Source organism: Phaenicophaeus curvirostris, chromosome 1 (assembly GCF_032191515.1).
Source record: "Phaenicophaeus curvirostris isolate KB17595 chromosome 1, BPBGC_Pcur_1.0, whole genome shotgun sequence".
NCBI classification, from domain to species: domain Eukaryota; kingdom Metazoa; phylum Chordata; class Aves; order Cuculiformes; family Cuculidae; genus Phaenicophaeus; species Phaenicophaeus curvirostris.
This window is the reverse complement of record NC_091392.1, coordinates 50,837,959-50,852,530: the sequence shown is the minus strand read 5'-3', so window position 1 is coordinate 50,852,530 and position 14,572 is coordinate 50,837,959. Positions and strand designations below refer to the sequence as shown.

Here is a 14,572-nt window from a genome sequence, read left to right as displayed (position 1 = left end):
AATATCTTAGGTAACAGTCAGTTAAGAAAGGTATTGTTAAAATCATAGATATGCCAATGTTTCTAAAGTCACAGAAAATTATTACTGCCATTGAATGTAAATTTTAGGCAGTGACTTCACAGAGGAGAAATGAAATTAAAAATGGGCAATTAGAAATTGAAGGTTTAACAGTTTCATAACCTTTCTTGCTATCGAATAAGACTTTTTGTTCATTCAAACATGGAATTGTTCACATAATGGCCAGCATACTCTCTTTGATGAAAACATACAGTGACAGATGAATCAGAACAACTAGGAATTTTTTTTAGCTAAATCCTCTGTGGTGCCAAGTGATTATTGAATGTACAACAATAAAATGAAAACTTAGCCTGAGAACAGGCTGGTACCAGCTAAATCTAGCTTTCAGTCGCTTCATGAAACACAGTACAAAGCAACTGCTTATTCTTGCAGATGATTTTGCACATCAAATCTAATTCCACATTCACTAACACTCTGCTAAAAGTCCCCTTCTTTTATGAAGGCTGTTCAGCTACATTATACAAGTAAAAACACAAGGGATAGAATCACAAAAAAACAGCTACAAAAAGATCAGATCATATAGGCAAAGGTGAGGAGATTGTGAAAGGGAAGGGACAAACCTGTACAATAGTGACAGAAGGAAATAGATGAATGCACCAGATTAGCCTGTGGTTCAAATCAGGAGCTATGGCAAAATGAGTCACACAAACTCCATCTACTCTGCAGTTTATGCTGATGAATTACGTGACTCCTAGCAGTCTTCCATTCAGCTAAGCTTTAGTTTTAAGGTGCTTTGGATACATTACAGTACTCACATGTCATTCCCACAGATCCCTCCCCACAGCTCACCCCCTAACAATCCTCCAGTATGTCACAGAGCTTGGCAAATCCAAAGTGGCTGCCTGTGCTTTTAGAAAAACTTCAAAAGAAGTAGTGAAAGCATCTGAACTAATTGCCTCTGACCAGCTTTGGTAAAATTCAAACTTTAGAGGCCTGTGACTACAGCACACTCTCTCTCAGGAGTTCACCTGGTTTACGTATTCATATCCCAGACTAAGACCATAATCAGCCAATAAACCTGTTCTCCATCATTGCAATTAACTGTATTCTATCTCATACAATGCTTAAAAACTTTATAGCAGCTCCAGATCAATGGCTTTACTTATGTCTGGACAATTGAAACCCACATTTACAGACCAGTTCTTGGTTTTTCTTCCCCCTAGTTGAAGTTCAACCAAGTATTCCATAGCAATGTTGGCAACTAGTGGTGTGAGCACCTGGGAGGATGGTGGGTACTATAGATGTTTAAAGGTGTGGCTGAGGCTGCCATAGGCATGGTATAAACAAGGAAGTTTAGAAAAGCCAGAAAGCACATAAAATCTGGTAATTATGAAATCAGCCACTGTGGACATCTATACAAAAGCACCTACAGGTGCACCTGACCTAACTACTCAGCACAGAGCAATTCAGCTGATGAGACACTAGGGCTTAATTTATCTGAGTAAATGTGTATTTCCAGTGTCATTGTAAACATAGCCTTCCATGGGTATAATGCTAAACCTCTAAGTGTAAATTAAGATGTAAATACCTGAGGATGGTTCAAACAGTAAAAGGAGTCTATGCCCAAACAATTCAATTTCACCCTCTATTACTTATTGCAGGATGATTTTATGATAGCTCTCTAAGCCTTATGATTGCAGGACTAAAACTCAATTGACTACAACCGAAGTTTATCACCCAGTTCATACCTAATCATGTAAATGTGGCTTTTCTGCTCTCAATCTCAATCTCCATCCCATGACCTTGATTCTGTCTCCCAAAGACAGGTTTACAGTGCCTTCAAGAATGTCTTGGGCATCTCACTTGTCATTACAGAAAGGCCCAGATGTACTGATGGACCCATGTCATACTATGTGGACGTTGTAGATACTTTTGAGCACCCAACATTAACCTAGACACTTTTATGTGGGCAACAAAGTCCCATAAAGCTCCATGCTCTGCTGAAGAACACTGCCATTCTTTCTGCATCTTTTCAGCCTCATGAAAAGGCAAGTGTTTTGATGAAAAATGTGTTTAGGAAGGATTTGGAGCAGTGTCACAAAATAATGTAGTGAAATTTTAGTGATACTGGGTTCAATAATTTAGCTCAATTTTACATACTTTGTTTTGGCAAGCCACAGCTGGGCTGAGAATCACAAATGTGAGAGTATGAACATACCCCAGCCACCCAAAGGGCCGAAGGATTTAAAGCTCAGTAGGGATCACTTCTTGATCTGCTTGTCTGTCATGTTGCTTTCCCTAGTCATAGGGTTTAGATAACAAACATCCTTTGGGCAGGGATTACATCTCCTTCCATATCTCTAAAAGACATTTTGGTTATTAATATAAAGGCTAAGAATATAATTATTACTAGGTGACTTATCATACTTATCCTTTGGAAGTTCTGTCAGTCTAGCAATTTGCTTTATATCAATATTTTTTTTGTACCTGAAATGAAGTACTGGGAAAGGCGGGAACCATTGTCATCACTTAAGCTACTTCACTGACCTGCATGCGGTTCATGGCTTCCCGAATCTGGTCCAGATGGTGTGCAGAGCTGAGGGCTTCAAGACGAATGTCTGTTAATTTTAGCTCTTTCTCCCTCAGCTCGCTCTTTAGCTGGAGAATAATTTCAGCCTCTGCCTCTGTGCACTCACAAATCCTAAAGAGAAGCAGAAAGCAGGCAGGAGATTAAAGGAAGGTTCTCCCCCCCAAAGCAGTGTCATTACTAAGTATCAAAGTACAGAAAATGCTTGCTGCTGCTGAAACCTATGAGTGAAGAAAGAATCTTATCAAAGAAACATGAAAAGACTCAAATTGCAGATTAAAAAAATGAAAAAAAACCCTCACTAGATGAAATGTTCAGCTTGCTTTATAACTTTCCAATTTAGTTAGATAGTTTATTATGGCAAAAAAAAAGTTGTTAAAAACATTTCAGAAATCCTGTTTTTTTTTTTTTTTAAGCGTGTATCACCTATGGCTTTTAATCTGATTTTATGTCTGCATCATTTCATCGGTGCAAACTTATGGTTTTCCTAAAGAGCAATAGTTAGAATTGAAGTATGCTGATTAAACTGCACTGCTGATATTTACCATCTGTTAGGCACCAACAGTTTTCTCTGTTTTCAACGGTGCACAAAGAGAAAGTCCTTGACTTAATGATGTAGAAGATTTTGATCTGTAACCGTTTTGATTTATGATGGTTGACATTTTGCCTATAGTTTGTCATTTTTTAATGTATGGTGTCTGAAATAACAGTTTTCTTTTTACTTTCTTAAGATTAGAATAAAAGTAATCATCATGTGATTATTTTTTTGTAAGCATTAATTTTAAGGGAAGAAACCATTACATTGTGAGAAAAGTTCAAAACATGACTGGCTCAGGGATCCAAAACTGTTCAGCAACCATGTCAGATTGTTTTGCCTCTCTATGTCATTATCAGACCTAGATCTGTTGCATAACAGAATGAGTAGAATATAAAACACTAAATTTTGGCCATGTCATTAAAATAAGCAATATTTTCAGTCAATTCACTAAATGTTATTTGCTTTTTATTGCTGTCACTTTACATAGTTAATATTGGCAGAACAATTTAAATATGAAGAACATTTTATAATAATAAGTATTATTATTGTGATTATTATGACTAATATGCAAACAAAAAACACAGGTCAACTTTTAATTGCCAGAATGCATGCAAATGCATTTTGGGAAAGAAGATACAGAACTCTCGAGGTCAGCAGTTGGGTACACAACTCCATGCCCCACATTCAATTTTACCGGGATCTATGCTTGTAAACCACGTGACGGTTTTGCCTTTTCTTTGGTGCCCAGACTAGAGATGACCTGCATACACACGTATTAGAGAGATGCAATTGGAATAAAGTAAAGGTAATGATTTAGAATATGAGACTCAAGTCAAGAAAATATATAAAGAAAGTGTAAGAAAAAGGAAGATGAAGAAGTTTATGGCAAATAAATTATATGACATATTGAAGTGGGAAAATAATGAACATAAATGACAACATGCACAAATATTTTAAATTTGCGTAAAAACGAATAAAGGCATATACTGGGGATTATTTCAAAATATTATGATACAATTCTTGATTTGGTGTACCCATATCTACGCTTAAAAAATAAGAAATGAAATTTTATTTACATGCTTACATTATCTCATACAACAACTTGGACAACTGGGAAGTAACGTAACTGTTTGTTGGTTATTTTCTTTACAGTTTTTTGGTAGTACATCTTGAGAATGGATGGACAAAATGATCTTGGCAAGCCACCTTTAAATAAGATAAAAATTAGGCAGAAAGCAGGGCTACAGTTCTGAAGAAGCAGGACAAAAGCTGTCTAGAGTGGAAAGATGAGCAGAATGGAAGCAGAAAGTATGAACTGAATTCTCTTTTGCAGATTCCAGAGCTCTTCAACACTCAGCTCCTACAACTGTAAAATTATATATGGAAGAGCTGGAAGCTGTCGTAGGGCAAGGGGCCTATGATGTCGTTGCCATCACGGAAACGTGGTGGGAAGACTCATATAACTGGAGTACAGCTATGGTGGGGTATAAGCTTTTCAGGCGGGACAGGAAGGGTAGGAGAGGAGGCGGGGTAGCCCTCTTTGTAAGGGAGGACTTGGACTCCATTGAGATGGATTGTGGCCATCAGGAGGTTGAGTGCCTGTGGGTCAAAATCAGAGGAGCCCACCAGAAGGTAGATTTTGTGATGGGAGTCTGTTACAGACCACCCAACCAAGGAGAAGCAGCTGATGAGCTCTTCTATAAACAGCTGCGGTCAATCTCTAGATCAATGCCTCTCGTTCTGGTGGGAGACTTCAATCTGCCTGATATCTGCTGGGTGTGCAACACAGCAGAAAGGAAGCAGTCTAGGAGGTTCCTGGAGTGCGTGGGAGACAACTTCCTCGCACAACTGGTGAATGAACCAACAAGGGAGGGTGCCCTCCTGGACCTGCTGTTGGTGAACAGAGAAGGCCTTGTAGGGGATGTGGTGGTAGGTGGACGCCTAGGACTAAGCGACCATGAGATGATAAAATTTTCTGTTCTAGGTGAAGTGAAGAGGGTGGTTAGCAAGACGGTAACATTAAATTTCCAGAGGGCAGACTTTGATCTCTTCAGAAGGTTGGTTGGTGAAGTCTCATGGGAGACAGTACTCAAGGGCAAGGGAGCCCAGGAAGGCTGGGAGCTCTTCAAAAGGGTGGTCCTAGCAGCTCAGGAGAAAGCCATGCCCGTGGTCCGGAAAAAAAGCCGGCAGGGGAGAAAGCCAGCTTGGTTGAATAGAGAGATCTTGAGGGATATCAAGAAGAAGAGAAATGTTTATGGGCTCTGGAAGAAGGGACAGGCATCTTGGGTGGACTACAGGAGGGAAGTGAGATTGTGTAGGGAAAAAATCAGAAGGGCTAAGGCTCAGCTAGAAATCAGACTGGCCAAGTCAGTGAAAGATAACAAAAAATCTTTCTACAAATATATAAATAATAAAAGGCAGACTAGGGAGACCATACAGTCCCTATTGGACACAGAAGGAACAACAGTAACAGGGGATGAGGAAAAGGCTGAGGTACTTAATGCCTTCTTTGCCTCAGTCTTTAGTTGTAAGGAGGGTCGTTCCGTCTGTGTACTAACCCAGGAGCTAGAGGAGCATAATGAGGCTCCCGTGATCCAAGAGGAGGTGGTCAGAGCCTTGCTAGCCCGACTGGACAGCCACAAGTCTATGGGGCCGGACGGGATTCACCCTAGGGTACTGAAGGAGCTGGCGGATGTGCTGGCCAAACCCCTTTCCATCATCTTCCAACAGTCCTGGAAGACTGGGGAAGTCCCACTGGACTGGAGGCTGCCTGATGTTGTGCCCATTTACAAGAAGGGCCGCAGGGAGGACCCAGGAAACTACAGGCCTGTCAGTCTGACCTCAGTGCCAGGGAAAGTCATGGAGCAGGTGATCTTGAGTGCTATCATGAAGCACATGCAAGAGAACCAGGTGATCAGGCGCAGTCAACACGGGTTCACAAAAGACAGGTCTTGCCAGACTAACCTGATCGCCTTCTATGACAAAGTGACTCGGCTGCTGGATGAGGGAAAGGCTGTGGATGTGGTCTTCCTGGACTTCAGCAAAGCCTTTGACACAGTTTCTCACAGCATTCTGCTTGAGAAACTGTCAGCCTCTGGCCTGGACAGGCGCACACTCTCCTTCGTGGAAAACTGGTTGGATGGCCGGGCCCAGAGAGTGGTGGGAAATGGTGTGAAATCCAGCTGGAGGCCAGTGACAAGTGGGGTTCCCCAGGGCTCGGTGCTGGGTCCAGCCCTGTTCAATGTCTTCATCAATGATCTGGATGAAGGCATCGAGTGCACCCTTAGCAAGTTTGCGGACGACACTAAGCTGGGTGGATGTGTCGATCTGCTGGAGGGTAGGGAGGCTCTGCAAAGGGATCTGAACAGGCTGGACCTCTGGGCAGAGTCCAATGGCATGAGGTTTAACAAGGCCAAATGCCGGGTCCTGCACTTGGGGCACAACAACCCTGTGCAGTGCTACAGACTAGGAGAAGTCTGTCTAGAAAGCTGCCTGGAGGAGAGGGACCTGGGTGTGTTGGTTGACAACCGACTGAATATGAGCCAGCAGTGTGCCCAGGTGGCCAAGAAGGCCAATGGCATCTTGGCTTGTATCAGAAACGGCATGACCAGCAGGTCCAGGGAGGTTATTCTCCCTCTGTACTCGGCACTGGTGAGACCGCTCCTCGAATACTGTGTTCAGTTCTGGGCCCCTCACCATAAGAAGGATGTTGAGGCTCTGGAGCGAGTCCAGAGAAGAGCAACAAAGCTGGTGAAGGGGCTGGAGAACAGGCCTTATGAGGAGCGGCTGAGAGAGCTGGGGTTGTTTAGCCTGGAGAAGAGGAGGCTGAGGGGTGACCTCATTGCTCTCTATAACTACCTGAAAGGAGGTTGTACAGAGGAGGGTGCTGGCCTCTTCTTCCAAGTGACAGGGGACAGGACAAGAGGGAATGGCCTCAAGCTCCGCCAGGGGAGGTTTAGGCTAGACGTTAGGAAAAAATTCTTTACAGAAAGGGTCATTGGGCACTGGAACAGGCTGCCCAGGGAGGTGGTTGAATCACCTTCCCTGGAGGTGTTTAAGGCACGGGTGGATGAGGTGCTGAGGGATATGGTTTAGTGTTTGATGGGAACGGTTGGACTCGATGATCCGGTGGGTCTCTTCCAACCTGGTTATTCTGTGATTCTGTGATTCTGTGACTGCAGACAAAGGTTGTGAGCATTACTTTTTCTTTCTTGTAACAATCTCAGGAGTTCTAAATCAGTAGGCTGCTTTGGGCAGGAGTAACTCAGTCACGATCTTTGAACAGAGGCTGCTGAAAATTATAAGAAGTCTTGAAGATTACAGTAGTTTAAATTTTTTCTAAAGAAAGTAACGTTATCAGTATAAAAGACAAAGAAATTAATCTAAATAAATACATTTGACATGAGCTCTCCGTGGAAGGGAAGGAATCTATGTTATCCTGTGTAGAAAGGTCACAGTAACAAAAATATGCTAAAATGATCAGAAATATCAATCTTCAAAAATGTTACAGAGGAAGAAACAGAAGGCTGTGAAATGGACAGAATTTAGGAAGCTCAGATTCAGAGACCAAATAGCCATGGGAAGAACTTGGGATGAAAGACTAGATACATGGTTTTGCCCTTGATAAATTCTGAAAACACCAGTACATCTAGAGAGCATGTCAGAGAGACAGAGGGAAAAAGCAGGGTTGGAGGAAAAGAAACCGGATAAGGTTAGGAAAGCAGATAAGTGACTCATGAGTAGATAATTTTGTACAATACAAGTGTTTTGTTTAAGTTCAGGCATTTTCTATTAAGGCTTTTAGTAGTGATTTTTAAGTTGATAATGAATCAGACTCAAGGGTCCCAAACATATAGAAATCCTTTCAAAATACATATATATCTGAGACCATAAAAGTATGAGCTCCCTATGAAAAAAAACCCCAAACCCGAACACAATAGAAATCTAGATGAGTTATCCCTCAGTAGTCTTTATGCAATGTGAGAAAAGAAAAACATTTCTTGTGGAGGGGTTTCTTTTGTGGGAATATTTGCTGTCAAACTCCTATTCCTAATAGAAAAATGATTACAGTCTATAAAAAGTTAATCATAAAAGGCATCTAATGCAGGGAAATTACATTCTAAAGCTCAGCAATCAGTCACGAGACTACAATTCCCCAGGTGTTTTAAGGAAGAAAAGTCATGGCTGGATTATTCTCAATTAGGACAAGGAAAATAAGGCTGGTATCAGTAGTATGCATTTGATGGTTCAAAGATGTTGCTTTCCCCTATCTGGAAAACATTATAGGTTTAGCAGAATGAAAAAAACCAATAAGTAGAAGAATATGAATGGGATCTGAGAACTCCATAAGAAGAATATATTAGACATCTAAAAAGTAATGAGGAAATGGGGCAGCTTTTGACTGATGACTTGTTCTCAGTCCTGAAACGTTAAAGATGGTGACTTGGATAAAAAATAGAAGTAAGATCCCACAAAAAAATCCAAACTGATAAAAGGGTGGAAACAGATAACAAATGATATAGATTAGTAGCTACGAAGTCAGTAAAGTAATAACAGAAGGGATGTTTATCTTGTAATAATTCATAGTTACCTGAAAGAAAGAATGACATTTTTAATATGTCATGAAAAGAGAAAACCGTAGTACTTGGCCTTTACTGAGTGGATATGATAAAATTCTTGATGGTGCAAGGAGATCACAACATAAGCTTTTGGATATGCACTTGGAAAGAATTTTGTACTGCTAGTTGATTTTGAGTAAAGGGTGTCAAAGGATGAGATAATGACCTAAGAAAGAGCTGCTGGAAAAGTGGTATGTAAATGGAGTGAAGCTCATGAGAAACCTGGCAAATGGACAGAGAATGAGATTAAGGCTGCTGGCAATTGTTTCTGAACTGCAAATGGCCACACTTGAGGAGATCTGTTTAACAGACCATCCCATTTGGGAAGAAAGGTTTGCCAAGAGACAGACTTACGCAGATGCTGACTGTGATGGTTTCATTGATGTTGTCCCACACTCTCCTGAGCTGTGGGGCAATTTGGGTGATGAAGGAAGAGAGGAGTCCGTCAGCTCTTCTATGTCGGAATGTGAGGAAGGAGGCTTAGTGGACTTTTTCTTTCCAAAGGCCTGTTTGAAAGAGCTTCTTAGCTGGAAAATAAACATAAAGCAAGATTATTTTCCTTGTCAAGGCAATTTATATGCAGCTCATGTTTCGAAGAGTTAGTTTGCAGATGCCATCCTAGCCACTGCCTGAGGTCAGTATACAGAAGCAAGGTATTAACATATGCAACACAGTATCTCTAAAAACATGATACAGTGCTTTGGTTTGACTTTATTAATCCAGCGCAGCGCAAACATAATGCTATGGAAAGAGTGCAGGACCAAGTGGTACAGCTATGGGAGAGGAGTGCTCATTTAAAACCATTAAGCCTCAGTGGAATCCCATTCCCATGGCATTCCCTTCAAGGGCTGGCTTTAAATAACCACTTTGCATCTAGGTACAGGCAAAACCTGCTGTTACTAAATCTGGAAATCAAAACAAACAAGTCCAATTAACTAGGTGTTAATTTTCCCCATTAAAAAACTGAATGGCCAAAGTATGCAAATGCTATGGTTTGGATCACAAGCAAGAAGATTTAAGCTGCAACATAAGGCTTGCTTGGTTGTACTGCTGAGAAGAATGTTAGCTGAAAGATACATACTCTGCTGCAGTTTTCTTTAGAATAGTAAGATTTCCGAATGTACAAGCATTGCCTTTTCCCTCTAGAAGCTCTTATCCAGCATTAAAAAGGGACAGAATAGCCAAAGAGCCATTTATTTCAGGAGTCCGATGACAACAGTTTTGTCTGCAGTGAATTTTAACTAGCCCATTCATTGATACCTTTGTCTAAATGCAGAAGCTCTTCAGAGGAAAAATGTGGCTGTTTTATATTTTATTTCCAGAGAGTTGTTCTGATTAAAATTGTATAAAATTCAAAGACAAGCTGGTTCCTCTTTAAAAAATGATGTATTCAAATGTTTTATTTTCATTATATAATTGGAGAGTGGGGAGTGTGACCACTGATCGGAGAAACATAATTTAAGTCCTTTCCAGCTCACAATATCTATTGAGAAAGAAATGGATTTTGGCTACACTCCCCTTTTCTGTAGCCTAAACTTCGAGATTAAAATGAATAGAGACAAACTGAGAGACATACAGGATAATCTGTTTTTAGAAGGTATAAAAGCCTACTGCCAAAATAAATAGCAATCATGCCAAGATAGGGTTCTTTATAGATGCATGCCAAATTTTCCATGGTTTATATTCACCTCACTTCCTCTAGAGTTCACCTTGCAGAAACATGAAAGAGTGTGGAATTACAAATCAAGGGAATGAAGGCTGATCAGTATTCTAAAACAAATGTTTATGCAGGTAATATTTTTAAAACAACAAAAACATTTTTTCCAATTATTTACTGAAAGTATTTGAGTAAACCCTTAGCACTATGTGTTATTTGTGTATTCCAGTTGGGAAGCGCCTTAATTTCTGTAAACCCCATACTACTTTTACATGAGAATTCTTAACAGATTTCAACTAACTTCACGGCTGAGTAGCATATTTGGTTCAAGCCTTTGAATCAAACTTCAACTGAAGAAAAATCAAACAGGGTTTCAATGTGGCCCAGAGATGACTTTGGCCACAACAGCTATCTTTAGGAGGGTTTTTTTTTGTTTTGTTTTGTTTTGTTTTTTAAATATCCTGCCTTATGCAAATAATTCCCTGCTGATAGTCAACACTTTTTAGCTTGCTGATAGTGTCACAGCATGGATACATGTGAATTGATTTGTATCCATCTGGCCCAAAAGAATATTGTAGATAAAATGGGCCATTATGCTACTGAGGAACTAGGAAACAACATAATAGCTAAAAGATAGGTTTGAACCTGCTGAGCACTTACCCAGTTTTTCTTTTTCTTTTTCTTGGAGTCAGCATCATTACCACTGCCAATGCTTGAATGGCTTGTAGCACTGTTGATGCTGGAAACACTTTCTGAAGAATGTTGTCGCCTTATACGTAAATCTAAAGAAAAGAAAATGCTGTGAAATCCATCTGTCTCTGTTCCAATATAATAATAATTCTTGTATTTATGCAGTATCTTCCTCCTCAAAGGGAGATTGAATGAACATAAATGGTGTTACTTGCAGTGGCTTGGATTCAAGCTATTGTAGCCTGTAAGAAACCACAGGTGGGTCAAAGGATACATTTAGGTGAACACTTAGGAGCTTGTCCAAACTGAGGTCTTATTGGCATGAAGGTGATGACCTCACACAGCAATCTATGCGGGCTAAGCAGTTTCTGTTACAGCTGAATTACTTGACTTACTACTATCACATGTACTGCAGTTCTTTTTATGAGGAGTATAGGGACTGCTTGACTTGTAGCAGGCCTAATTGGTGTTCAAATGCTACCTTCTAACATTCCATGATTGAAATAAGCAGGCAGGAGTTCATTAAAAATGAATGAAACAAAAAAAAACCAAGAAATAGAGAATAACAGAATTGGTTGGTGAGGCCTTTGAGTTTCAATTTCTTACAAGTCTCTGATAACTATATCTTAATCACTGGAAAATATTCTTACAGAAAATACCCACTAATATCAAGGGGAATGACTTTTTAGATTATTTTATTACTTCCTAGAAGTTAGCTTTGCTATACTCAAATCATGCAATGAAATGACTGCAGGGCAAACATCTAAATATTGACCTCTTTAAAGAAAGATCAATGACACTCTCAAAAATGAACGCTGCTATTTTTTTCCTTCAAGAAATTCCTTTGGTGTTGCTTATCATCAGGTGCTTTTGAAGTACATATTTATCATGTGATGTTTGCCTATCTGCAATGAGACATTGATTCAGAATTTAAAATACCTGCTTTCATGCACTGATTTAGCATCTTGTGAAGGAGCTGAGCTGTTGTCAGTCTGTCTATTAACAATGAGTACAGCAATTTTCAGAGTGACATCTTATGCTGCATTTCCAAATTATAACCATGTCTAGCCATAAGGCTTCACTAGTATCTTGGGAATATTTCAACACACAGCCGCAGGAAAGGACACCCAGGAATCAATTCCTGGCCACCCAGTTCTGAGAAGACAAGACTTTAGGAACTAACTCTGTTGCAAACAGGAAGTGCATGCAAAGTTTCCAGCTCTGAAAATACCACAAATATGTCTACCATGCACTGCAGAATGCGCTTGGTCTTGCAGAGTCCCCAAAATAATAGAAAAGCAGTGACTTTGCTTTTTCTCTGGGGAGAACTCTGCACTTATTTTAATAGTGACAAAAACATACCTTTGTGGGTATGATCAGGACCATTCAAGGCTCCTTGAATAGCAGCTTGTGCAGCAGAATTCTGAGCTTTCAGCATTTCAATGGTTTCCCTTAGCTCAATAAGCTCAGATTCCTGTGGGAAGAGTAAAGAGAGCCCAAAATATATGGCACAAGAACAATGTTTGTATAAACTAAACAAAAATGACAAGGTAAGAGTGGTCAAACTGAAGTTCATGGGACTGTTTGGGCAACAACTAAGTAGAATGCATATTTTCTCTCCAAAGATATTAAAATCAACTAAAGTATTCTTTCACACTTATGCTACAGAAAATGATTGTGATACTTTTAAGGAGATCAAACCACTTTTTAATAGACTCATCTAAAAAGCTTCTTAATTGAATATTAAGAAAAAAGTTAAAAAGTTAAGTTAAGGAAAAATATTTTGAAAGACAATAAAACTCTTTAATGGATTAATCTCAATCTGATTTTGTGTATTTTTCAAAAGATTTAACTTGCTAAATAATAATTCAATTATCATATCCCCCTTTAATAGAAATTGTAAGTTGAAGTAGAATTACTGCACTTGAGTTGAGGAAGTTCTGTATTAGAATGCACAGTCAATTTTGATTCAAAGATAGCTTTTATTACTACTGCGTTATACCTATCTTTCCAGCCCAAATTTATATAATAAGAATTAAAGGAATTTAGCCTCAACAATAGAGAAAAACAAAGAAGGAAAAGAACATGTTCCAAATCTTGTGGGAAAGACGCTTGGAAATTATCTGCTTCCACGTCACTGCTTAACCTCTTCTGGAAACAAAGCCTTCTGAGGGAAATCATACTTTGTAAAACATTCAGAAGTTTTGGTTTTCAGAAAATTCCATTGTGCTTTTTGTTTAAGATGAAAACCAGCTAGCAATACAAATATTTTCTAGCTGTTTCACAATGAGTCTCATCCTATTTCATCTGTTGCTGCTCAATCAGGCTGTGAAACGTTATTTCTGTAGACAACTACACTGACTCCAGTGGTGATTAATCACTCACTGAGATATAGTTTCTTGCATACTTTAGTTAAACAAGACCTTCCTGTTTAATGGATACTACTGAAAATGAGTAAGTGCAGAAAGGAGCAAAGCTCAGTCCTGGAAGATGCTAAGGAGCCTCTTAATCCTGAGCTTGGTACAAAGGTTCAAATAAAATTTACTACCTATCAAGCTCAGATTTTTTCTCCAGTAGTTAAAACAGCACACTAAAAATCAAGATTGTTTCCTCATGAATAGGATACCCAACCTGCATTAACATTCTGAATGGAGTCCTTTTTCTCTACTTAAAGTTCTTCCCTTTGGTAATTCTACTATTCTGACAATGCTGGCAGGCTGGAATGAAGTATTCCAGTGAGTTATGATCAGTCTTTGATACAGGATCTTTCAGTATGGATTAAGCCTAAAATTGCATATGTTTTAATTAAAATCTGGAAAAGAAAGATTTTATCTTCAAACTGTTCTATGATATTGTCTGGGTAAACCTGATGCTGCACAGTTTAATTCTCCTGGTGCTTTACGAAGCCTTGACTGCAACGGCTATTAAAGAAAGATCAGTCTGTCTTATTGTCACAGCTGTCCCTGTCTCATTTCAGCAATTTTTAAACAAAACTCAAATACAATCTGCTGATTATTTTCCACATTAAAGCATCTGCTTTGGTAAACATACCTTTTGTTCGGCTGTCATTGTTAGACTTTGCAATCGACCGGTCATATTTCCCAAGCTTTTTTCGAAAGCTGCTACTAGATGAGCCTGTGAAAGAAACAGAAGATAATATTTGTCATGACAATGGCACAATTTTCCAAGATCTACTTGTTTTTAAAAAATATTTTTTCCCTCCCAGCTCATAGTCCCTGGCCTTTTCCTATTAGTTTTAAACTCAGACCGAGCTAACTTGGACAAGTGAAGCAGCCAAGTGATCCCAGCATTCTTCAAGCTTCTTGAGCCCCCAAAAAAATTAGCTGAGGTATCTCTGCCTGGAAATAAATTATGGATTCGATGCCTTGCTTTGGGTTTACTCATATTGGTCAAAAGAAATTTGCCCCCAAATACAACTCCAGGAACAATTATCTTCAGTTACT

The 14,572-nt window shown here is 39.5% G+C and overlaps 1 protein-coding gene across 11 annotated transcripts in view; it reads right to left on the bottom strand.

Moving 5' to 3' along the window:
* NAV3 (neuron navigator 3) overlaps positions 1 to 14,572 on the bottom strand; it is a 563,826-nt gene that overhangs the window by 17,906 nt on the left and 531,348 nt on the right. For all 11 annotated transcript variants that reach the window (XM_069858034.1, XM_069858023.1, XM_069858043.1 and 8 more), the window contains 5 exons: positions 14,160 to 14,243; positions 12,471 to 12,582; positions 11,079 to 11,200; positions 9,116 to 9,288; positions 2,566 to 2,719 (listed from right to left, as the gene is read on the bottom strand). In XM_069858034.1, the coding sequence (XP_069714135.1) occupies positions 2,566 to 2,719; positions 9,116 to 9,288; positions 11,079 to 11,200; positions 12,471 to 12,582; positions 14,160 to 14,243 (645 nt within the window). The remainder of the gene's footprint in view (positions 1 to 2,565; positions 2,720 to 9,115; positions 9,289 to 11,078; positions 11,201 to 12,470; positions 12,583 to 14,159; positions 14,244 to 14,572) is intronic.